Consider the following 24,265-nt stretch of genomic DNA (forward strand, 5'->3'; position numbering starts at 1 on the left):
GCCCTCCCTCCTGACTGTCGCGTGTAAGGAGCCCTCCCTATTAACTAGTCACGTGTAAAGAGCCCTCCCCACTGACTAGTCACGTGTAAGGAGCCCTCCCTCCTGACTGTGGCGTGTAAGGAGCCCTCCCTACTGACTAGTCACGTGTAAGGAGCCCTCACTCATGACTGTTGCATGTAAGGGGCCCTCCCAAACCAACTGTTGCCTGTAAAGGGCCCTCTGGAACAGACTGTCACGCACAAAAGCCCTCCTGACTCTTGCTTACAAGGACCCTCCCTCCTAACTGTCACATACAAGGGCCCTGCCTTCTGAGAGATGATGTTGGGGAAGAGAAGGATCAGACATGCTGAAATTCATCACTCTGCTCAGCACCCAGTATGCTGGTGGGAGTTAACACTTTTATATGTGCAGCAGCCATTCCCCCCATTCTCAACTGCCCCTTGAATGATGTGCATGAGAAATGATCATATAGTTACCCTGAGGTCTGAGGAAAAGCTGTTGAAGTATTTGCCCCATGCCGGCCATTAATGCCTTCTGAGAGATGAGAGCTTGCTGGGCCAGGGTGAGGTTCAGTGCTGCACACAGTATAAAATCTCAGTGTTATCTGGAGATCTGTATGTGCCCAGAATGAGGACAGAAATGCATTCATTACTATATTGTTACCTGGAGGTTTCTGGGCGGCTTGTTGTACTGGTGCTGTACCGGCTACCAACGGATTCTGGGAGCCGGGCACGAGCTGTGGAGCAGCGACTGCTGCAGACAGGATAAAAAAAATCTCAGCATTACAGTCAGATCTGTACAGCATCTGTGTATCCCCCAGAGGAATCCCTTTTGTTACCTGGAAATCTCTGAGTGGCTGGTAGCATCATTGGTGGTATGCCAGCCACCACAGTCTTCAGGAAGTTGGTCAGCAGCAGGGGCTGGTTAACTTTGTCTGCAGCAAGGGTATAAATTATATCAGTGATTTCACATTATGTTCATCATAACAGGAAACATGATAATATACAAAAAATTCCCTGCTGCCTGTAATATGCTGCCCATCATTCATGTGACCACTGCAGCAAATCAGTGACCTCAGCGATCACGTGCCGTGTGTGCCAACATTACAGCCGAGGATAGAAATTGGCTGCTGCGGTCATGGGAATGATGAGAGAAGCTTCAGGACCTGTGGTCTCCTAATCGTCAGCATCTTCTCTACCTACATATCACATCCCCACAGTCACAACAAAGACCACTGCTAACCATCTTTGTTGGTAGCCTTGTGACCACTGCAGGCAGGTGGGAGCCTTGTGACAGTCTTGTTATGTGAGCCATTTACAGGTTATTTCATGAATTAATAGGATTCTGTTGCTTATTTGTATACGCCTGGACAAGAAAACTCCTTTAAAGGGATAAAAAAAAAAGGCAATTGCATTTCAGTGGGACCTTAAACCTACCTGCACCCCCTACTGCACTAATAAAGACCCCCACTGCATAGAGAGGTGCGATATACTGTATGTTACCGCATCAACTCCCGACACCCTATAGAGTGGCGCGCCCCTGTACTACATTGTTACCTGGAGGTCTCTGAGCGGGCACAGGCAGCTGCTGGGTGACCTTCTCCGCTGTAGAAATGATATAAAATGTCAGTTACTGGAGATTTTTCTTGGGAGAACATGGAATGGGATCCGAGCAGGTCATGAGATTGCCTGGTATATGTACAGCGTAATACTACACACTCACCAGAAGTATTCTGAGCAGCCGCTTGAGCGTCTTTTCCAGTATCGGAGCTGTTCTTCTTATGGGACCCCGTCACTTCATTAAACAGCTTCAACATCTCGGGTTCTGCAAAAATGAAAAAAAAATAAAAAAAATCAGAAAGCTGATGGATAGAAAAAAGATTATGTATTTGGATTCAGACGTCTCCCCGATGGTATTGTGATATACACCGCACAGTGGAAATGTTTTAGGCAGATGTGGAAAAATTACTGCCAAGTAAGAATATTTTTAAAAATAAGCGTTTCAATTTTGTTAACTCCTTTCTGACATTTGTTGTAATACGTCCCTGTGCCCTGGGCCTTATTGACCAGAGATGGATTATTATTACGTTATCCCGATCGCCCGTGCACACAGATGGTGCACGGGCGATCGCAGCCGGTTGTCAGCTGATTCTGACAGCTGTCACCCGACACTAAGTGCCAGGAGCGGTCCCGCACCGCTCATGGCACTTTAACCCGCTAAATGCAGCAATCCGGGAGCCGGCAGAGGGATGACAGCCCCTCTGCCCTTGGATCGCAGACCCTGCAGCTTGACGCGGGGTCCCGATCGTTGCTATGATGTCCCGATGTCATCATGACAACTTCTGGGTCACCAGAGCTGGGAAAGTTGCTTGATCATGCGTAGTGCATGATCAGCAACTTTCTCTGTCAGTCCAGAGCTGAGTTTCTACAGCATGGGGATGCTGCTGCATCCCCATGCTGTAGACGCGATCAGCCTCCAAAAAATGCTAGTCCCATAGTGGGACAAAGTAAAAAAGTATAAAAAAAATTCTTAAAATATTTAAAACAATTTTAAAATAAAAAGATTGTATCCATAAATATTTGTATGAAAAAAACAAACAATAAAAGTGCACATTTGGTATAGCTGCTTCTGCAATGACCTGACCTATAAAACTGACCCACTAGTTAACCCCTTTAGTGAAGACCATAAAAAATAAAAAAATAAAAAACCTCAATGCTTTATCATACCGCCGAACAAAAAGTGTAATAAAACGTGATAAAAAAGACAGATATAAATGCACATGATACCGCTGAAAATGTCATCTTGTCCCGCAAAAAACTAGCTGATATACAGCTCCATCAGCTGAAAAATAAAAGTTATAGCTCTCAGAATAAAGAGATGCAAAAATAATTATTTTTTTCTATAAAATATTTATCACTGTGTAAGGCTATGAGCGCATGTTGCAGATTTGCTTGTGGAAATTTCTGTGCGGTTTCTGCATCTCTTGGCAGAAAACGCAGTGGAAATTCCACATGGTTTTCATGTGTTTTTGTTGCATTTTTTATGCAGTTTTTCATGCGTTTTTGTAAATCCATAGAGCTAAATAAAGATATATTATGAGAAGAAAAAAAATAAAGAATTGTGATGTAGTTTCCTTGCTCAACCTCTCCAGCCAGATACCCTCATTAATATTAAATAAAGACACACACACACCAGCATATGTAGGAGCATTAACATAACTAACCTAAATATGCTGTAACAAAAAAGCAACTGTCAGACATCTGCGTGAAATACAATGTTTACTTTAAAAAAAAAATTGTGTGGGCTCCAGCGTTATTTTAATAACCAGCAGAGGGAAAGCCGACGGATGATATTAATATTCTGGGAATGAGCCAATAGCCATAAAAGTTCCCAAGCTATTAATATCAGCTCACAGCTGTTTGCTTAGCCTTTACTGGCTAGTTTACAGGGAAACCCCAGAAAAAAATTGACATGGGGTCTCCCTATAAAATCAAACCAGCAAAGGTTAGGCAGACGGCCACGGGCTGATATTAACAGCTTAGGAAGGGGCCATGGATATTGGCAAAAAGATCAGCTCTCAGCTGCCCTAGAAATGGCGCATCTTATAGATGAGCCAATTCTGGCACTTAGCCTCGCTCTTCCCACTTGCCCTGTAGCAGTGTTAACTGGAGTTCATATTTGTGGGGTTGATGTCACCTTTGTATTGTCAGGTAACATCAAGTCCACGGCTTAGTAATGGAGAGGCGTCTATAAGACACCTATCCATTACTAATCCTATAGTTACACGGTAAATAAGGACACGGGCCGAATTAAGTCCTTTACTTGAAATAATCACACTGACTCCTTTATTAAATCTAAATTTACTTTACTTACTGAACGCCTACTCCCCGACGCCCTTGTCTCCTGCAAACAATCAAAAAAATAATAAACCAACATACAATATACTATCCTGTCCGACGTAGTCCATTTAATACCAAGTGTCTTATGGCGATCTCATGTGTAAAACAGTCACATCGGGAGATGTGAAAGCTCTACCCGGCCTACGGCGACACACTGCCAGGATATAATTGCTCCCGCAGTGTATCACTGAGGCGCTGTGAGAGCACCGGAGTTGATCAGCTGATGAACTCCGGTGAACTCTCACAGCGGCTCAGTGATACACTGACAGGAGTTGATCGCTCCCACAGTGTATCGAAGGCGGCTGGGTGAGATCGACGTGGGACACACGGTATTAAATGAGTCACAGTGGACAGGGAGTATATGTTAGTTTATTATTTTTGATTGTTTGCAGGAGACGCGGGCGTCGGGGATTAGGTGTTCGTTGAGTATGTATTGTGTATGTGAATATGTAAATGTTTTGATTTACAATTATTGAACACAGGCTGATGAGACTATTCGTCTCTCCCATCATTGGCTCATGCTGTCTCTGTTCTATGAGACAAAAGATGTAGCAGGACGGGAGTAGTAGTCCCATCAGACGACGCCTGGGTACACACACACACACACACACACACACACACACACACACAACACGCACATATTCTTCGCCCACACACTCTTCCTACTTCTGACATCATTTCCCTTTGACAATTTGCAGCGTTTTAGGCAGCAAATCGGCAGCAAATACGCAAACCTTTTTACTCCTGCATTTTTGCTGCGGATTTGGCTGACTCAATGGAAGTCAATGGATGCAGAAATGCTGCATATCTGCAAAAAGAATTGATATGCTGCGGAAAATATAACGCTGTGAAAAAGGACAGAAATTTCCAGATCATGTGCACAACACTTCAGGAATGTGACTGATTAACATTGCTTTAGTAATCCATTGCGTTTTTGGAGCATTTCCGTGCGGAGAAAACGCTGCGGAAACGCAACAAATCCGCATTGTGTGCACATCGCCTAAAAGCGCCAAAACATAAGAAAATTATATAACACTGGTATCGATGTAATCGTACTGACCCAAGAATAAAGCTGTCTTATCAATTTTATCACACATGGAAAGGCATAACACCCCCCAAAAGAAATTCCTGAATTGCCGTTTTGTTCATTCTGCCTCCCAAAAATCAGAATAGAAAGCAATCTAAAAACGTCAAGTGCCTGAAAACGATACCAATAAAAACGACAAGTTGTCCCACAAAAAAAACAAGCCATAACATGACTGTCGGCCGAAATATGAAAAAATTATAGCTCTCAACATATGGTGATGCAAAAAGAGGGATTTTTGGTTCTTACCGTAAAATCTCTTTCTTGGAGCCTTCATTGGGGGACACAGGTAACCATGGGTGTATGCTGTTGTCACTAGGAGGCTGACACTATGCAAATAAAGAAGAAGTAACTCCTCCCCGGCAGTATACACCCTCCGACAGGCACCAGGCAACTCAGTTGGTGCAAAAGCAGTAGTAAGAACAGGTAATATAAAACTCAACCTATGTACCAACCCACAACAACGGCACGTTAGCCAACACGGTACAACTTCAAGGGAGGGTGCTGTGTCCCCCAATGAAGGCTCCAAGAAAGATTTTACGGTAAGAACCAAAAATCCCTCTTTCTTTCTCGCTTCATTGGGGGACACAGGTAACCATGGGACGTCCAAAAGCAGTCCCTAGGGCGGGTATTCTGCAGAAAAAGAGGAGTCAGGTTGGCCGGTGAGAAACCGCCGCCTGCAGTATCCTCCTACCCAGGCTCGCGTCCGCGGAAGCCTGAGTATGCACCCCGTAGTATTTGACAAAGGTGTGCATGGAAGACCACGTAGCGGCCTTGCAAACCTGCGAGGCCGAAGCTTGGTGACGAACTGCCCAGGAAGCTCCCACTGCCCGGGTAGAGTGAGCCTTCACCCCCGAAGGAGGCTGTTTGTCTTGGACGCGGTATGCCTCCAAAACCGCCGAACGGATCCAACGAGCAATCGTGGACTTGGAGGCAGGAAGACCCTTTCGACGCCCATCCGAGACGACGAACAGAGGATCGGCCTGACGAAAAGAGGCAGTTCTGGCGATGTAAATCCGGATAGCCCTGACCACATCCAGCTTGTGAAGGGATTTCTCCAATGGATGAACCGGGGAAGGGCAAAAGGACGGGAGGACAATGTCCTCGTTGATATGAAAAGATGAGACAACTTTCGGTAAGAAGGAAGGAACCGGACGAAGAACCGCCTTGTCTTGATGCAGAACCAGAAAGGGAGAACGGCAGGATAAAGCCGCCAGCTCTGAAACCCTTCTAATGGAGGTGATGGCGATCAAAAAGGCTACCTTCCAGGATAGAAGCGAGAAGGAAATATTCTGAAGCGGCTCAAAGGGCGGCCGCTGCAGGGCATGTAAGACGAGGTTGAGATCCCAAGGCTCAACAGGAGACCGGTAAGGGGGAGCTATATGAGCGACCCCCTGGATGAAGGTCCTCACCTGAGGCAGGGAAGCCAGGTCTCTTTGAAAAAGAATTGATAGAGCGGAGATCTGACCCTTCAAGGTGCTAAGGGAAAGACCCGAATCTAGGCCCGTTTGAAGAAAGCTGAGAAGGGAAGGAAGGGAAAAGGTCATAGGAAACAGATTGTTACCCTGACACCACCGGAAAAAGGCCTTCCAACATCTGTGGTAGACACGCGATGAGGCCGGATTTCTCGCTCTTATCATAGTCTGGATGACGCTATGAGAAAAACCCGCGTTCTTCAGGACCGCGGCCTCAACGGCCATACCGTTAAATTCAGCGACCGAGAATTCAGGTGGGAGAGAGGCCCCTGTGAAAGAAGGTCCGGAAGATCCGGAAGTCTCCACGGAACATCCGATAACATGTTTATCAGCTCTGCGTACCAGGCTCTGCGAGGCCAATCTGGAGCTACCAAGAGTACAGGGACCCCTTCCGACTTGATCTTCTTTACGACCCTTGGGATCAGAGGGAGAGGCGGGAACAGATAGGGCATCCGGAACTGGGCCCAAGAGATCACGAGAGCGTCGCATCCGACGGCCATCGGGTCCCGAGACCTGGCGACATACTGGGGAACTTTGTGGTTTGCCCGGGAGGCCATCAAGTCGACGTCCGGAACGCCCCACCGCTGGCAAATCTGGCTGAAGATTGCTGGAAGAAGAGACCACTCGCCCGCCACGATGCCCTGGCGACTTAGAAAGTCGGCCTCCCAATTGTCCACTCCTGGGATGTGGACGGCTGACAGAGAGGGAACATGACCCTCCGCCCAGCGGAAAATTTTTGCTACTTCCGCCATGACTTGACTGCTGCGAGTCCCCCCTTGGTGATTTATGTATGCCACGGCCGTGGCGTTGTCCGACTGAATGCGGACCGGCTTTCCCGAAAGGAGAGACTCCCAGCGGATGAGGGCTAGGAAGATGGCTCTGATTTCCAAGAGGTTGATCGAGAGGCACGCCTCTTGAGCAGTCCAGCGGCCCTGGGCTGTGAGGTGGAGAAAGACCGCTCCCCAACCTTGGAGACTGGCGTCGGTGGTAATCACCTGCCAGTGGGGGGGGTAAAAATGACCTCCCGCGCAGAATGGAGGTGGACAGCGTCCACCAAGAGAGAGACTGTCTCGCCCTGGGGGAGAGGCGAAACGGACGGTCCAGGGAAAGCGGGTTCCTGTCCCAGGCAGACAGAAGAGCCAGCTGGAGGGGACGAGAGTGGAACTGAGCATAGGGGACCGCTTCCATAGAAGCGACCATTCTCCCCAGAACTCTCATGGCTAGACGAAGGGACAGAGGACTCGGACCCTTTAGCGATCTGACACCCCGACGAAGAGAAAGAAACTTCTCCTTGGGAAGGAAGACCTGAGCCCGAAAGGTATCGAATTCCATGCCTAGGAACTCCAGCCGTTGGGTTGGAATCAAGGAAGATTTCTGGTAGTTGATCAACCAGCCTAGGCGAACTAAGGTGTCCAGAGTAAGATGGAGGCTCTGGCTGCAATCCCCCTGGGATGAGCCCTTGATCAATAGGTCGTCGAGGTATGGGATTACCAGAATCCCTTTTGAACGCAGGATGGCCATGACAGCTGCCATGACCTTCGTAAAGACCCTGGGAGCAGATGCCAGCCCGAAGGGGAGGGCAGTGAACTGGTAATGATGCTCCCTGATCGCGAATCGGAGGAACCTCTGATGCTGCACGCAAATAGGAATGTGAAGGTACGCATCCCGAATGTCCACTGAGCACAGAAACTCTCCCGGCTCCATGGACGCGATCACCGAGCGCAGAGATTCCATTTTGAAGTGTTGAATCCGAAGGTGGCGGTTCAATCGTTTGAGATCCAGAATCGGACGGAGAGAGCCGTCCTTTTTTGGAACCACGAACAGGTTTGAATAAAACCCGGAAAACCGCTGACGAAAAGGCACCGGCACTACGACTCCCGAGGCGACGAGCGAATCGACGGCTTGGAGAAGCCCTGGGAGATGAGAGGGCTTTTTGGGAGGACGAGAGAGCATGAAACGTCTTCCTGGGGGCGAAGAAAACTCTATTTTGTAGCCTGACGTGACGATCTCCCTGACCCAGGCGTCGTCGACTACTGAAAGCCAAACCTCTGAGAATAGAAGAAGGCGGCCTCCCACCCTGGAAGGAGTTCCAGGTGGGGGCGACCCGTCATTTATTAGAAAACCTGCGGCCCCGAGATCCCGATGGTTTTGCGGGGTGGCTCTTGGCTCTCCAGCGTGGCGGAGGCCTGAAAGAAGGTTTTCTTCGGTCCCCTTGTGAGGAGGAACGGTCCTGGACGGGGTTTCCTGAAGAGGCAAAAGACCGAAAGGGACGAAAGGACTGGGGACCCCTCCTGTTGAAGGGACGTTTCGGCTTGGACTGGGGTAAGGAGGTACTCTTACCGCCAGTAGCGTCCGAGATCATTTGATCTAGCTGCGAGCCGAAGAGTCTGGAGCCCTGGAAGGGCAGACCCGTGAGCGATTTCTTAGATGCGGGGTCAGCGTTCCACGCCTTTAACCAAAGAATCCGGCGAATGGCGACAATGTTGCCATTAGCCCTGGTAGAACAGGCCGCTGCATCAAGGGAGGCATTCATCAGGTATTTTCCTGCCAGTGAAATCTGATCCGCTAATTCAGACAGTTCTTCAGCAGGAGCAGAGGCCGAAATGCCCCTGCGCAGGGTCTTGGCCCAGGCTGAAACAGCCTTGGCTACCCATGACGAGGCGAAACTAGGGCAAAGGGAGGCTCCGGAGGCCTCAAATGCTGATTTTGCTAGCGCCTCGATTTGTCTGTCCGAGGGGTCCTTAAGGGAAGCCGCATCCGGAATAGACAGAACTGTCTGTGAGGATAGCCTGGACACAGGCGGGTCGACCTTAGGAGACTCGGACCACTTGGAGACCAGGTCGGAGTGAAAAGGGTATAACACATCAAGCAGTTTCCTGCCTGGGAAACGCTTGCCAGGGTTTTCCCAGTGAGTGGCGGTAGTGTTGTCAAACTCCTTGTGATTAGGGAAAACCCTAGAGGGACGTTTAATCCGTTTAAAAGCAACGGAGACGTCCTGAGAGCTTGCCTCATCCTCCTTAAGATCAAGCGTCTGAATGATAGCTGAGATAAGGCTATCAACCATGTTTTGTGTTCCGGAAGTCTGATCTGCATCCGAGTCAGATTCCGACTGAGAGGTGACATCAGACCCGAGGTCCGCCTGTGAGGAAGGGGAACGGGCAGATAGGGGAATCCCGATGTGGTCCGGTGAACTGGAGAAGGATCTAGATAAAGTCCGTTTTCTGTCTCTTTTGTCCGGTCTGCCTCTGTGAGAGTCTAGGACAGGTGCGGGCGAATCGCCGTGAGAGGCGTTCGTGGCACTGGTGGCATTAGAGAGAAGCGGGATGCGTTCAAGTGCCTGGACCAGGGACTGAGAAACCTTAGTCAGGTCGGACACAGATTGAGACATAGCAACAGCCCACTCCGGGGGAGGGGGGGTGCACTCATCCCGGGACCCTGAAGCTTCCAGGGGAGCTGACATGGTGGGAGGAACGCAGGACGGGCAGAAAGGAGAAGGCTGACCTGAAACCCACTTTTTCTTACAGTGAGCGCAGGCGTAATGGATGGCCGTAGGGGCAAAGGCCGGGGTGGGGTCGGACATAGGTGGATATTACCTTGTCCCCAGAGAATACTGCCAGGTGGAGTAGGAGGTAGCGCTGAGCCTGGTGAAAGACAGTGGTAACCGCAGGTGCCTGTGTTCCCCCGAGAAATCCTGTGTCCTACGCGATGTGCAGACGCTGACCCGCTGACAGGAAGCAGGAGAAAAGAGCGCGGAGAAAGTGCGACGCTGTGGGCGTGCACAGGATCGAAGGGGGGAAAGAAAGGAACGCCCCCTGTAAAACTGAAAGTAATCCGGCCGCTATACCGTCGACCGCCACAAGAGGGCGCTCAAGCGGCAAGAAAGGGAAAAGCCGGGAGACGCTGCACATCCCGGCCGCAGTAATTCCGGCCACCACCAGAGGGCGCTCAAGCGCTAAGAAAGGGAAAAATAAACTGTGAGGCAGAGAGAAATGGCGGGCGAACGGGCCTGCAAGTTTGAATAAGGAGGGGGAAAAGATGCCAGCCTTCCTGCTCCCATTCTATGCAGCCCACTTCCCTGTCAGATGCACCCCTATGGTAAGAGGGGATCACCGCTGCGCAGGGTATTGGTGGGGGGGGGGGGATTTTGTAGATTGAAGATTCCCTACCTGCAGATGAGGAAGCATCAGGATCCCTGGTAGATAGAGGGTCCTGGAAGTAGTCCTCCTTCCCGCGCCACGACTCTCCGGCGCAGAAGACGGCGTCGACCCCTGAACAGGGGGAGAGGGTCACTGGATGTGACCGCCGTCTTCCTCTCAGCCCGCTCCGAGGAGAGGGATGAGGAGGGGAAACGGGCAGGACTGGCCACCGAAGAAAGGGTCACCCTGAACACCCGAATGGGTGACAGGGGACAAAGTCCTGCCCAGCGGGTCCGAGAGGGTGCGATGTGGGTGATACAACACTGCTCTCTCGGTCGCTCAAAGTGGGGAAAACAGGGTGAGAAAACTGCACCCTGTTACCCTGAAGAAAGCATCTGAAAAAGAAAGGGGAAATGATTAAAAACACACAACAAATCCCTGTAAAAGAAATGCGGATCTGGTGTTAGATCCAGGTCCGCCTCCTACAGACACTAAGCAAAAACTGAGTTGCCTGGTGCCTGTCGGAGGGTGTATACTGCCGGGGAGGAGTTACTTCTTCTTTATTTGCATAGTGTCAGCCTCCTAGTGACAACAGCATACACCCATTGTTACCTGTGTCCCCCAATGAAGCGAGAAAGAAACTATTTTTTGCAATAATACGCGTCTTTTAGTGTGTGACAGCAGACAAAAAAAACAAACAAAAAAGAACAATAAAAATCTGGTATCGCACCGACCCAAAGAATTAAGTCCACCTAATCACTTATACCACATGGATTTTTCTCCGAGCCACTCTTTGGGGGACACAGGACCATGCATGCTGCTGCCACTAGGAGGCTGACACTAAGTGAATAATAAAAAAAAGTTAGCTCCTCCTGTGCAGTATACACCTACCACTGGCTCCTGCCCAAACCAGTTCAGTGACAAAGCAGTAGGAGATCATAACCATCAAATATGGATTCAACATGTCAAACTTAAGAATAAACACAGCCATCAGGCCAATAGAGTGGGTGCGGTGTCCCCAAATGAGTGGCTCAGAAAAGGATTTTACGGTGGGTACACAAAAATCCCTGTTTCTCATTCGCCTCAGTGGGGGACACAGGACCACGGGTCCTCCTAAAGCAGTCCCTGGGTGGGAAAAAAACGAAGTAACAGATCAACCCCCACGTACCAACTGACTAAACGGGGCGGTACTGTCTGTTGCAGACACCGTCTGCTCAGACCCACATCCACAGAAGCCTGAGTGTGGAAATTGCAGTGCTTCGAGAATGTGTGCAGACTGGGCAAAGTCGCAACCTTGCAGACCTGTTCCGCCGACGCCTGGTGCCGAATGGCCCAAGAAATGTCCACCGACCGAGTGGAGAGTGCCCTAATCCCTGCTGGGATAGGCTTACCTCCGACCCGGTAGGATTCCTGAATAGCTGAACAAAACCACCTGGCTATAGTGGACCTCGAGGCGGCTAAGCTCTTGCTGTGACCCTCAGGGAGTACGAATAAGGCGTCCGACTTACGGAAGGACACTGTCTGTGAGAAGTACCTTCTGAGAGCCATCACCCTATCTAGAGTGTGAAGAGCTCTCTCAGTACAATGTACCGGACAAAATAAAGGCAGAACAATGACCTCGTCGAGGTGGAAAAAAAGATCACCTTGGGCAAGAACCTGAGAACCACCCTGTCCTGGTGAAAGATCAGGAAAGGGGCGCGACAGGACAGAGCGGCTAGCTCCGAGTTCTGCCGGATTGACGTCACCGCAAGAAGAAAAGCAACTTTCCAAGTAAGGAAGGTAAACAAGACATCCTGCAAAGGTTCGAAAAAGGATCTCCCGAAAAACACCCAAGACCATGGTAACGTCCCACGCGTCCAATGGTATGCTATAGGGGGGTCCACATGAGAGACCCCCTGAATGAAAGACCTCACTTGCAGATTGGTCCCTAAAGACCTTTTAGGGAGCTAAATGCCAGGCCTAACTCCAGTCTGGCTTAGAGGAACTCCAAAATGGTAGGAATAGAGAAGACAAGGGAGGACGTCCGGTCTCTGCACCCTGCGAAAAAGGCTTTCCAGGTGTGGTGATAGAAGCACATTGATGCAGGCTTCCGGCGCTAATCATGATAGAAACCACCTGATGGGAGAACCCAGCCTAGGTTAGGACCCAGGATTCGACGGCCAAGCCAGTAAACACAGGGCCCCTAACTTCTGGTGACAAATCGGGTCCTGGGAAAACAGATCTAGTCAATCCGATGGTTGCCAGGGGACGTCGGCGATGAGCTGCACTAACTCCGGGGAACGCGCCCTGTGTGGCCAACCTGGAGCTACTAGGATAACTGGAACCCCATCCGCTTTAATCTTCCTGATGATCCTCGGAAGTAACAGAAGCGAGGGAAACGCGTACGGAAGACAAAACTGACACTATGGAAGAACTAGTGCATCTGCTCCAAAGAATTCTGGATCCCGACACCGAGCTATGTACTCGGGTACTTTGGCGTTTAATCTTGAAGTGATCAAATCCACGGCCGGGGTCCCCCAGAGATGACAGATCTGCTGGAAGACCTCCGGAGGAAGTGCCCACTCTCCGGAGGTGACACCGTGACGGCTGAGGGAGTCTGCCGCCCAGTTTTCCATGCCCAGAGCGTGGTCTGCTAAAATGACTGAGTGGTTCCTCTTAGGAAGGAGCTAACTTTTTTTGTCTTCACTTAGTGTCAGCCTCCTAGTGGCAGCAGCATACACCCATGGTCCTGTGTCCCCCAATGAGGCGAAGGAGAAAATAAATAAAAACAATCAACTGCTGTTGATTTTTTTTTTTTTCATTCTGTCTCCCAAAGTTTGCAGTAAGGCTCGGTACACATTTATCCTGTGCTCTGCGCATTTTGGTGTTAAAAGAGGGATTTTTGGTTCTTACCGTAAAATCTCTTTCTTGGAGCCTTCATTGGGGGACACAGGTAACCATGGGTGTATGCTGCTGTCACTAGGAGGCTGACACTATGCAAATAAAGAAGTAACTCCTCCCCGGCAGTATACACCCTCCGACAGGCACCAGGCAACTCAGTTGGTGCAAAAGCAGTAGTAGGAACAGGTAATATAAAACTCAACCTATGTACCAACCCACAACAGCGGCACGTTAGCCAACACGGTACAACTTCAAGGGAGGGTGCTGTGTCCCCCAATGAAGGCTCCAAGAAAGAGATTTTACGGTAAGAACCAAAAATCCCTCTTTCTTTCTCGCTTCATTGGGGGACACAGGTAACCATGGGACGTCCCAAAGCAGTCCCTAGGGCGGGTATTCTGCAGAGAAAGAGGAGTCAGGTTGGCTGGTGAGAAACCGCCGCCTGCAGTATCCTCCTACCCAGGCTCGCGTCCGCGGAAGCCTGAGTATGCACCCCGTAGAATTTGACAAAGGTGTGCATGGAAGACCACGTAGCGGCATTGCAAACCTGCAAGGCCGAAAGCTTGGTGACGAACTGCCCAGGAAGCTCCCACTGACCGGGTAGAGTGAGCCTTCACCCCCGAAGGAGGCTGTTTGTCTTGGACGCGGTATGCCTCCAAAACCGCTGAACGGATCCAACGAGCAATCGTGGACTTGGAGGCAGGAAAACCCTTTCGACGCCCATCCGAGACGACGAACAGAGGATCGGCCTGACGAAAAGAGGCAGTTCTGGCGATGTAAATCCGGATAGCCCTAACCACATCCAGCTTGTGAAGGGATTTCTCCAATGGATGAAACGGGGAAGGGCAAAAGGACGGGAGGACAATGTCCTCGTTGATATGAAAAGATGAGACAACTTTCGGTAAGAAAGAAGGAACTGGACGAAGAACCACCTTGTCTTGATGCAGGACCAGAAAGGGAGAACGACAGGATAAAGCCGCCAGCTCTGAAACCCTTCTAATGGAGGTGATGGCGATCAAAAAGGCTACCTTCCAGGATAGAAGCGAGAAGGAAACATCCTGAAGCGGTTCAAAGGGCGGCCGCTGCAGGGCATCTAAGACGAGGTTGAGATCCCAAGGCTCAACAGGAGACCGGTAAGGGGGAGCTATATGAGCGACCCCCTGGATGAAGGTCCTCACCTGAGGCAGGGAAGCCAGGTCTCTTTGAAAAAGAATTGATAGAGCGGAGATCTGACCCTTCAAGGTGCTAAGGGAAAGACCCGAATCTAGGCCCGTTTGAAGAAAGCTGAGAAGGGAAGGAAGGGAAAAGGTCATAGGAAACAGATTGTTATCCTGACACCACCGGAAAAAGGCCTTCCAACATCTGTGGTAGACACGCGATGAGGCCGGATTTCTCGCTCTTATCATAGTCTGGATGACGCTATGAGAAAAAACCCGCATTCTTCAGGACCGCGGCCTCAACTGCCATACCGTTAAATTCAGCGACCGAGAATTCGGGTGGGAGAGAGGCCCCTGTGAAAGAAGGTCCGGAAGATCCGGAAGTCTCCACGGAACATCCGATAACATGTTTATCAGCTCTGCGTACCAGGCTCTGCGAGGCCAATCTGGAGCTACCAAGAGTACGGGGACCCCTTCCGACTTGATCTTCTTTACGACCCTTGGGATCAGAGGGAGAGGCGGAAACAGATAGGGCATCCGGAACTGGGCCCAAGAGATCACGAGAGCGTCGCATCCGACGGCCATCGGGTCCCGAGACCTGGCGACGTACTGGGGAACTTTGTGGTTTGCCCGGGAGGCCATCAGGTCGACGTCCGGAACGCCCCACCGCTGGCAAATCTGCTGAAGATTGCTGGAAGAAGAGACCACTCGCCCGCCACGATGCCCTGGCGACTTAGAAAGTCGGCCTCCCAATTGTCCACTCCTGGGATGTGGACGGCTGACAGAGAGGGAACATGACCCTCCGCCCAGCGGAAAATTTTTTGCTACTTCCGCCATGACTTGACTGCTGCGAGTCCCCCCTTGGTGATTTATGTATGCCACGGCCGTGGCGTTGTCCGACTGAATGCGGACCGGCTTTCCCGAAAGGAGAGACTCCCAGCGGATGAGGGCTAGGAAGATGGCTCTGATTTCCAAGAGGTTGATCGAGAGGCACGCCTCTTGAGCAGTCCAGCGGCCCTGGGCTGTGAGGTGGAGAAAGACCGCTCCCCAACCTTGGAGACTGGCGTCGGTGGTAATCACCTGCCAGTGGGGGGGTAAAAATGACCTCCCGCGCAGAATGGAGGTGGACAGCGTCCACCAAGAGAGAGACTGTCTCGCCCTGGGGGAGAGGCGAAACGGACGGTCCAGGGAAAGCGGGTTCCTGTCCCAGGCAGACAGAAGAGCCAGCTGGAGGGGGCGAGAGTGGAACTGAGCATAGGGGACCGCTTCCATAGAAGCGACCATTCTCCCCAGAACTCTCATGGCTAGACGAAGGGACAGAGGACTCGGACCCTTTAGCGCTCTGACACCCCGACGAAGAGAAAGAAACTTCTCCTTGGGAAGGAAGACCTGAGCCCGAAAGGTATCGAATTCCATGCCTAGGAACTCCAGCCGTTGGGTTGGAATCAAGGAAGACTTCTGGTAGTTGATCAACCAGCCTAGGCGAACTAAGGTGTCCAGAGTAAGATGGAGGCTCTGGCTGCAATCCCCCTGGGATGGGCCCTTGATCAATAGGTCGTCGAGGTATGGGATTACCAGAATCCCTTTTGAACGCAGGATGGCCATGACAGCTGCCATGACCTTCGTAAAGACCCTGGGAGCAGATGCCAGCCCGAAGGGGAGGGCAGTGAACTGGTAATGATGCTCCCTGATCGCGAATCGGAGGAACCTCTGATGCTGCACGCAAATAGGAATGTGAAGGTACGCATCCCGAATGTCCACTGAGCACAGAAACTCTCCCGGCTCCATGGACGCGATCACCGAGCGCAGAGATTCCATTTTGAAGTGTTGAATCCGAAGGTGGCGGTTCAATCGTTTGAGATCCAGAATCGGACGGAGAGAGCCGTCCTTTTTTGGAACCACGAACAGGTTTGAATAAAACCCGGAAAACCGCTGACGAAAAGGCACCGGCACTACGACTCCCGAGGCGAGGAGCGAATTGACAGCTTGGAGAAGCCCTGGGAGATGAGAGGGCTTTTTGGGAGGACGAGAGAGCATGAAACGTCTTCCTGGGGGCGAAGAAAACTCTATTTTGTAGCCTGACGTGACGATCTCCCTGACCCAGGCGTCGTCGACTACTGAAAGCCAAACCTCTGAGAATAGAAGAAGGCGGCCTCCCACCCTGGAAGGAGTTCCAGGTGGGGGCGACCCGTCATTTATTAGAAAACCTGCGGCCCCGAGATCCCGATGGTTTTGCGGGGTGGCTCTTGGCTCTCCAGCGTGGCGGAGGCCTGAAAGAAGGTTTTCTTCGGTCCCCTTGTGAGGAGGAACGGTCCTGGACGGGGTTTCCCGAAGAGGCAAAAGACCGAAAGGGACGAAAGGACTGGGGGCCCCTCCTGTTGAAGGGACGTTTAGGCTTGGACTGGGGTAAGGAGGTACTCTTACCGCCAGTAGCGTCCGAGATCATTTGATCTAGCTGCGAGCCGAAGAGTCTGGAGCCCTGGAAGGGCAGACCCGTGAGCGATTTCTTAGATGCGGGGTCAGCGTTCCACGCCTTTAACCAAAGAATCCGGCGAATGGCGACAATGTTGCCATTAGCCCTGGTAGAGCAGGCCGCTGCATCAAGGGAGGCATTCATCAGGTATTTTCCTGCCAGTGAAATCTGATCCGCTAATTCAGACAGTTCTTCAGCAGGAGCAGAGGCCGAAATGCCCCTGCGCAGGGTCTTGGCCCAGGCTGAAACAGCCTTGGCTACCCATGACGAGGCGAAACTAGGGCAAAGGGAGGCTCCGGAGGCCTCAAATGCTGATTTTGCTAGCGCCTCGATTTGTCTGTCCGAGGGGTCCTTAAGGGAAGCCGCATCCGGAATAGACAGAACTGTCTGTGAGGATAGCCTGGACACAGGCGGGTCGACCTTAGGAGACTCGGACCACTTGGAGACCAGGTCGGAGTGAAAAGGGTATAACACATCAAGCAGTTTCCTGCCTGGGAAACGCTTGCCAGGGTTTTCCCAGTGAGTGGCGGTAGTGTTGTCAAACTCCTTGTGATTAGGGAAAACCCTAGAGGGACGTTTAATCCGTTTAAAAGCAACGGAGACGTCCTGAGAGCTTGCCTAATCCTCCTTAAGATCAAGCGTCTGAATGATAGCTGAGATAAGGCTATCAACCATGTCTTGTGTTCCGGAAGTCTGATCTGCATCCGAGTCAGATTCCGACTGAGAAGGGACATCAGACCCGAGGTCCGCCTGTGAGGAAGGGGAACGGGCAGATAGGGGAATCCCGATGTGGTCCGGTGAACTGGAGAAGGATCTAGATAAGGTCCGTTTTCTGTCTCTTTTGTCCGGTCTGCCTCTGTGAGAGTCTAGGACAGGTGCGGGCGAATCGCCGTGAGAGGCGTTCGTGGCACTGGTGGCATTAGAGAGAAGCGGGATGCGTTCAAGTGCCTGGACCAGGGACTGAGAAACCTTAGTCAGGTCGGACACAGATTGAGACATAGCAACAGCCCACTCCGGGGGAGGGGGGGTGCACTCGTCCCGGGACCCTGAAGCTTCCAGGGGAGCTGACATGGTGGGAGGATACGCAGGACGGGCAGAAAGGAGATGGCTGACCTGAAACCCACTTTTTCTTACAGTGAGCGCAGGCGTAATGGATGGCCGTAGGGGCAAAGGCCGGGGTGGGGTCGGACATAGGTGGATATTACCTTGTCCCCAGAGAATACTGCCAGGTGGAGTAGGAGGTAGCGCTGAGCCTGGTGAAAGACAGCGGTAACCGCAGGTGCCTGTGTTCCCCCGAGAAATCCTGTGTCCCACGCGATGAGCAGACGCTGACCGGGAGCAGGAAGCAGGAGAAAAGAGCGCGGAGAAAGTGCGACGCTGTGGGCGTGCACAGGACCGAAGGGGGGAAAGAAAGGAACGCCCCCTGTAAAACTGAAAGCAATCCGGCCGCTATACCGTCGACCGCCACAAGAGGGCGCTCAAGCGGCAAGAAAGGGAAAAGCAGGGAGACGCTGCACATCCCGGCCGCACTAATTCCGGCCACCACCAGAGGGCGCTCAAGCGCTAAGAAAGGGAAAATGAGGCAGAGAGAAATGGCGGGCGAACGAGCCTGCAAGTTTGAATAAGGAGGGAAAGATGCCAGCCTTCCTGCTCTCATTCCTACGTGGTCTCAACGCCCGAATATGCAGCCCACTTCCCTGTCAGATGCTCCCCTATGGTAAGAGGAGATCGCTGCTGGGCAGGGTATTGGTGGGGATGGGGGGTTTGTGGATTGAAGATTCCCTACCTGCAGATGAGGAATCATCAGGATCCCTGGTAGATAGAGGGTCCTGGAAGTAGTCCTCCTTCCCGCGCCACGACTCTCCGGCGCAGAAGACCGAGGAGAGGGATGAGGAGGGGAAACGGGCAGGACTGGCCACCGAAGAAAGGGTCACCCTGAACACCCGAATGGGTGACAGGGGACAAAGTCCTGCCCAGCGGGTCCGAGAGGGTGCGATGTGGGTGATACAACACTGCTCTCTCGGTCGCTCAAAGTGGGGAAAACAGGGTGAGAAAAACTGCACCCTGTTACCCTGAAGAAAGTATCTGAAAAAGAAAGGGGAAATGATTAAAAACACACAACAAATCCCTGTAAAAGAAATGCGGATCTGGTGTTAGATCCAGGTCCGCCTCCTACAGACACTAAGCAAAAACTGAGTTGCCTGGTGCCTGTCGGAGGGTGTATACTGCCGGGGAGGAGTTACTTCTTCTTTATTTGCATAGTGTCAGCCTCCTAGTGACAACAGCATACACCCATGGTTACCTGTGTCCCCCAATGAAGCGCGAAAGAAAATGTAATTATTTTTTCTTCACTGCCCAATGGTATAAGATTCTGTGACACACCCATGGTATCAATATGATCACTGCACCCCTAGATGAATTCATTGAGAGGTGTTGTTTGTAAAATTAAGTCACTTATGGGGGGTTCTGCTGTTCTGGCACCTCATGGGTTCTCCCAGTGGGTCAAGACACCTGCAAACTAACAGTAAAATCTAGCACTCCTTGCCTTCTGAGCTTTGCACTGTGCCTGAAAAATATTTCACGATTACATGTAAGGTATTTGCGCACTCAGGAAAAAATGGACCTCCGTTTATTGTAAAAAAATTCCTATTAGCCCTTACACAAATTAAAAAATTGGGGCTAAAATAACATTATAGTGGTTAAAATGTAATTTATTCTTTCTTCACTGCTCAGTGGGATAAAATTCTGTGAGGCACATGTGGTGTCAACATGATCACTGCACCACTAGATGAATTAATTGAGGAGTATAGTTTATAAAATGAGTTCACATATGGTGCGGGGTTCCTTTTGAAAAATCTGAACTCCGATATGATGCCTCTTCCCTTCTCAGCTTTGCACTTTGCCTCGAAAGTAGCATTCCCCACATATGAGGTATCGGCGTACTCAGGAGAAATTGCACAACAAATTTTTTAGTGCAATTTCTCCTGTTACACTTCTGTGGGGAAAACGTGATTTTTTTTTTTCAGGGCTCAACGTTATAAAACTTCTGTGAAGCACCTGAGGGTTCCATGTGCTCACCACACATCTAGATCATTTCTCTGAGGGGTCTAGTTTCTAAAATGGTGTCACTTGTGGGGGACTTTGACTGTTTAGGCATATCAGAGGCTCTCCAATTGTTCCAGCAAATTTTGCATTCAAAAAGTCAAATGGTATTGGCATGCTCAGGAGAAATTACACAACAAATTTTGGGGTTCGATTTTTCTTGCTACGCTTGTCAAAAAAAATAAAGGGATCTGAAGTAATTTTTTTGTGAAAAAAGTTCATTTTTTTCCACATTTCAAACATTCTTGTGAAGCACCTGAAGGGTAAGACTTCTTGAATGTGGTTTTGAGCACCTTGAGGAGTGCAGTTTTTAGAATGGTGTCACTTTTGGGTATTTTCTTTCATATAGGCCCTCAAAGTCACTTCAAATTTGAGGTGGTCCCTAAAAAAAATGGTTTTGTAAATTTTGTTGGGAAAATGAAAAATCGCTTGACAACTTTTAACCCTTATAACTTCCTAACAAAAAAAAAATTTTGTTCCAAAATTGTGCTGATGTAAAGTAGACATGTGCGAAATGTTATTTATTAACTATTTTGTGTGATATAGCTCTGATTTAAGGGCATGAAAATTCAAAATTGGAAAATTCCGGCATTTTCAAAATTTTCACCCAATTTTTATTTTTTTTAATAAACACGTCATATCAAAGAAATGTTACCACTATCATGAAGTACAATATGTCACGAGAAAACAAAATCAGAATCAGTGGGAAACATGGAAGCATTCCAGAGTTATTACCTCACAGTGAGTGGTCAGAATTGTAAAAATTGGTCTGGTCATAAACATGCAAACCACCTTCGTGGGTAAAGGGGTTAATTGCTTCAAAACAGCATCAATTCTCACAGAAAGTAAGGGATTTTCTAGAATTTCATATATAAGTTGAAACACGGTCAAGAATGAAACAGAAGCAACTATGCAGGAGGATTTAAACTGGATGAGGAACAGGACTACTCTACTACAAAGTTGAGGTTTTGGAAGACCGTTTCATATCCCAGGTCATCAGCATTTCACTGGAGCACCTTGGGCCCACCAGAGAAAATCATTCTTGGGGCCCACTATGGAGCTACACAGAAATAAATACAAGACCAATTGTGTGGTAAAACATGCTAATTTCAGAGTATAATATAAGGTAGTACACGTCTTAATTATGTAGCAAGGGTTGGGGTAGCCCCCTCATAGAAAATAATGTAGCCCCCTCATAGAATATAATGCAGCCCCCCCCTCATAAAATAACGTAGCACCCCCTCGAAGAATATAATGCAGCCCACCTCATAGAATATAATGGAGTACCCCACAAAATATAATGCAACCTCCTCATAAGGTATAATGCAGTCCCCACCATAGAATACAATGTAGCACCCTCATAGGTTATAAAGCAGCCCCCCCAAGAGTATACTGTAGCCCCCTCACAGGGCATAATGCTGCCCCCCTCATAGTATGATGTAGCACCCCCAGAATATAATGTAGTCCCCTGAGAGAATGCAGCCCCACCACAGAATATAATGTAGCTCCCCCATAGAGTATACTGTAGCCCCTTCATATAGTATGATGTAGCCGCCCAAAATATAATGTAGTCCCGATAATGCAGTACCCCCCACAGAATGCAATGTAGCCCCCTAATAAAGTATAATGCAGCCCCCCTCATAGGGTATAATGCAGCCCCTCTCCACCTCCATCAATGTTCTCCCCCACTACCCCCTATCATTGCCCTTTCCACCACCCCCTATCATTGCCCTTTCCACCACCCCCATCATTGACTTCTCCCCCACCACCCCTATCATTGCCCTTTCTACCATCTCCATCATTGCCTTCTCCCCCACAAGCTCATCATTGCCCATTCCACTACCACCATTGTCTTTTCCACCAATACCATCATTGTCCTTCACACCACAACCATCATTGCTTTCTCCCTCCATCATTGCCCATTTCAACGCCCACATCATTGCCCATTTACCAAATATAGATGCGATTTAGATTTCTCCTTTGCTTCTATTTTTGATTGTCCAGGTCTCAGTTTTCTAGCAGTGCAGTCACCCTTATAACACGTGTTTCTCCCGCTACGCCAGGTCTTGTACTTACCGCAGATTTTTGTGCTGGTTATCTTATCTTCTTTCCGCTTCTTCATTTCTTGAAATTTCTAGAATATAGAAGACAGGTGGTTATACAGGATCACCTGTGATTGGCAGCCTCATTTCGCTCCTCCAGGGACAGGGGAGAACCAAAAGCCATCTGGGTCCACGGTCCTGACAATCTGTGGGGATTGACACTGATCGAACAGTTATCACCTATCTAGTGAATCGTTTTTCGTAAACTGGAATACTTGTTTATGTGCCTCTGTGCAGGAAACGGGGCTGTCCAGGGCTTACAGGCTAGCACTGGGGACCCCAAAGGTTTAGCCACAGCCCCAACATGGTTAGAAGGAGCAAATCTGGCTAAAGCAATGCCTGGCAATACATCACGGATGATCTGCGGCACCAGGTATGGTCACATCCATTTCGTGCCCTTTTGTTATGCTGATCAGTTGGGGCCCCAACCCACCATACATTGATCTTGCGGTTACTCATCAAGCCACTGAGGAACGATGAGGGAGACGCACCAACTATGCACAAAAGGCCCCCTATTCTGGAGGTCAAGGGACAGTCACACAGCACATAATACCTTCTTCTCCTCTTCCAGCTTCTTCTTCTCCTGCGCGATCCAATTCTTCAGATCCTCCATCCGCGTCTTGTGACGGACCAAGGCGTGAGACAAGGTCTTTATGGCCTCCAGGATGAACTGGACATCTTCTTCATCTCCAATGTAGTAGCATTTCTAAAAAAGAGAAAAATCAGAAGGTAAATCTAAGTATTAGAGCCGAGGACAATTTTTGTTCTTACTGTAGTTCCACCAATTTCAAGACTCATGACTTTGTTAGTTTTATGATTTTTTTTTTTGAAGGATGAGTTGCAGTTTTGAATGACAACAATCATTTTAAAATAAAATTTACTGAAAACAAAGTTTGCCTTACTTTATTTTTTAAATAATGGAAAGGAGATTATATATATATATATATATATATATATATATATATATATATATATATATATATATATATATATATATATATATATATATATATATATATATATATATATTTTTTTTTAAATTTTTTTTTTTTTTTTTCACTTTGAACATTATGTTTAGTATAAAAGTGCTCATATAAGAGGAGTTCTTACCAGGTAATCAAACAGCTCCTCATTACACCAGAAATCGTCAGGTTCACATTCGCTGAAGTCCTGTAGGTAAATGGAAGAAATATTATTAGAAATTTCACCCTGTGGAGACATGTAAACCAGCTTTTTAAAAAGGATAAGAACAGAGAAATGGTCTGTGGTCACCCCCTGCAGAACCACTCCTTTATAGGGGTTGTCTTGCTAATTGTCAATCACTTCTACCTGTTGTCTGTTTCATATGCACAACAGCAGGAGAAATTGATTCACAATCAGTGTTGCTTCATAACTGGAGTGTGTGTGTGTGTATTATGTTATGCAAATGGAACAGACAACAGGTAGAAATGACAGGCAATTAGCCAGATAGAGGTACTGTACAGTAGCACGAGGCGGTGTCTACAATCCACATAAGTTGCTCAGGTAGTGCAGCTCATCCAGGATGGCACAACAATGCAAGCGGTGGCAAGAAGGGTAGCTGTGACTGTCAGCACAGTGTCCAGAGCATGGAGAAGATACCAGGAGATGTGGAGGGGGCCATAGGAGGGCAACAACCCAGCAACAGGACTGCTGCCTCCTCCTTTGTGCAAGGAAGAACAGGAGGAGCACTGCCAGAGCCCTGCAAAATGACCCCCAGCAGGCCACTAGCATCCATATGTCTTCTCAAACGGTCAGAAACAGACTCCATAAGGGCCCGACATCCACAAATGGGTGTTGAGCTTACAGCCCAACACCGTGCTTGGCGTCAGATTCAACATTGGCGACCTGTGATCTTCATGGATGAGAGCAGGTTCACACTGAGCACGTGACAATCTTACTCTGCTGTCTGCAACATCCTCCAGCATGACCGGTTTGGCAG

General features: G+C 49.3%; 1 protein-coding gene across 5 annotated transcripts in view; it reads right to left on the reverse strand.

The window, feature by feature from the left end:
* The window catches only part of LOC143770025 (uncharacterized), a 75,290-nt gene that overhangs the window by 28,903 nt on the left and 22,122 nt on the right, over positions 1 to 24,265 (reverse strand). For all 5 annotated transcript variants that reach the window (XM_077259222.1, XM_077259233.1, XM_077259203.1 and 2 more), the window contains 8 exons: positions 23,416 to 23,475; positions 22,859 to 23,011; positions 22,280 to 22,337; positions 1,723 to 1,824; positions 1,557 to 1,604; positions 839 to 934; positions 664 to 753; positions 477 to 575 (listed from right to left, as the gene is read on the reverse strand). In XM_077259222.1, the coding sequence (XP_077115337.1) occupies positions 477 to 575; positions 664 to 753; positions 839 to 934; positions 1,557 to 1,604; positions 1,723 to 1,824; positions 22,280 to 22,337; positions 22,859 to 23,011; positions 23,416 to 23,475 (706 nt within the window). The remainder of the gene's footprint in view (positions 1 to 476; positions 576 to 663; positions 754 to 838; positions 935 to 1,556; positions 1,605 to 1,722; positions 1,825 to 22,279; positions 22,338 to 22,858; positions 23,012 to 23,415; positions 23,476 to 24,265) is intronic.

This window comes from Ranitomeya variabilis, chromosome 1, assembly GCF_051348905.1.
Source record: "Ranitomeya variabilis isolate aRanVar5 chromosome 1, aRanVar5.hap1, whole genome shotgun sequence".
NCBI lineage: Eukaryota > Metazoa > Chordata > Amphibia > Anura > Dendrobatidae > Ranitomeya > Ranitomeya variabilis.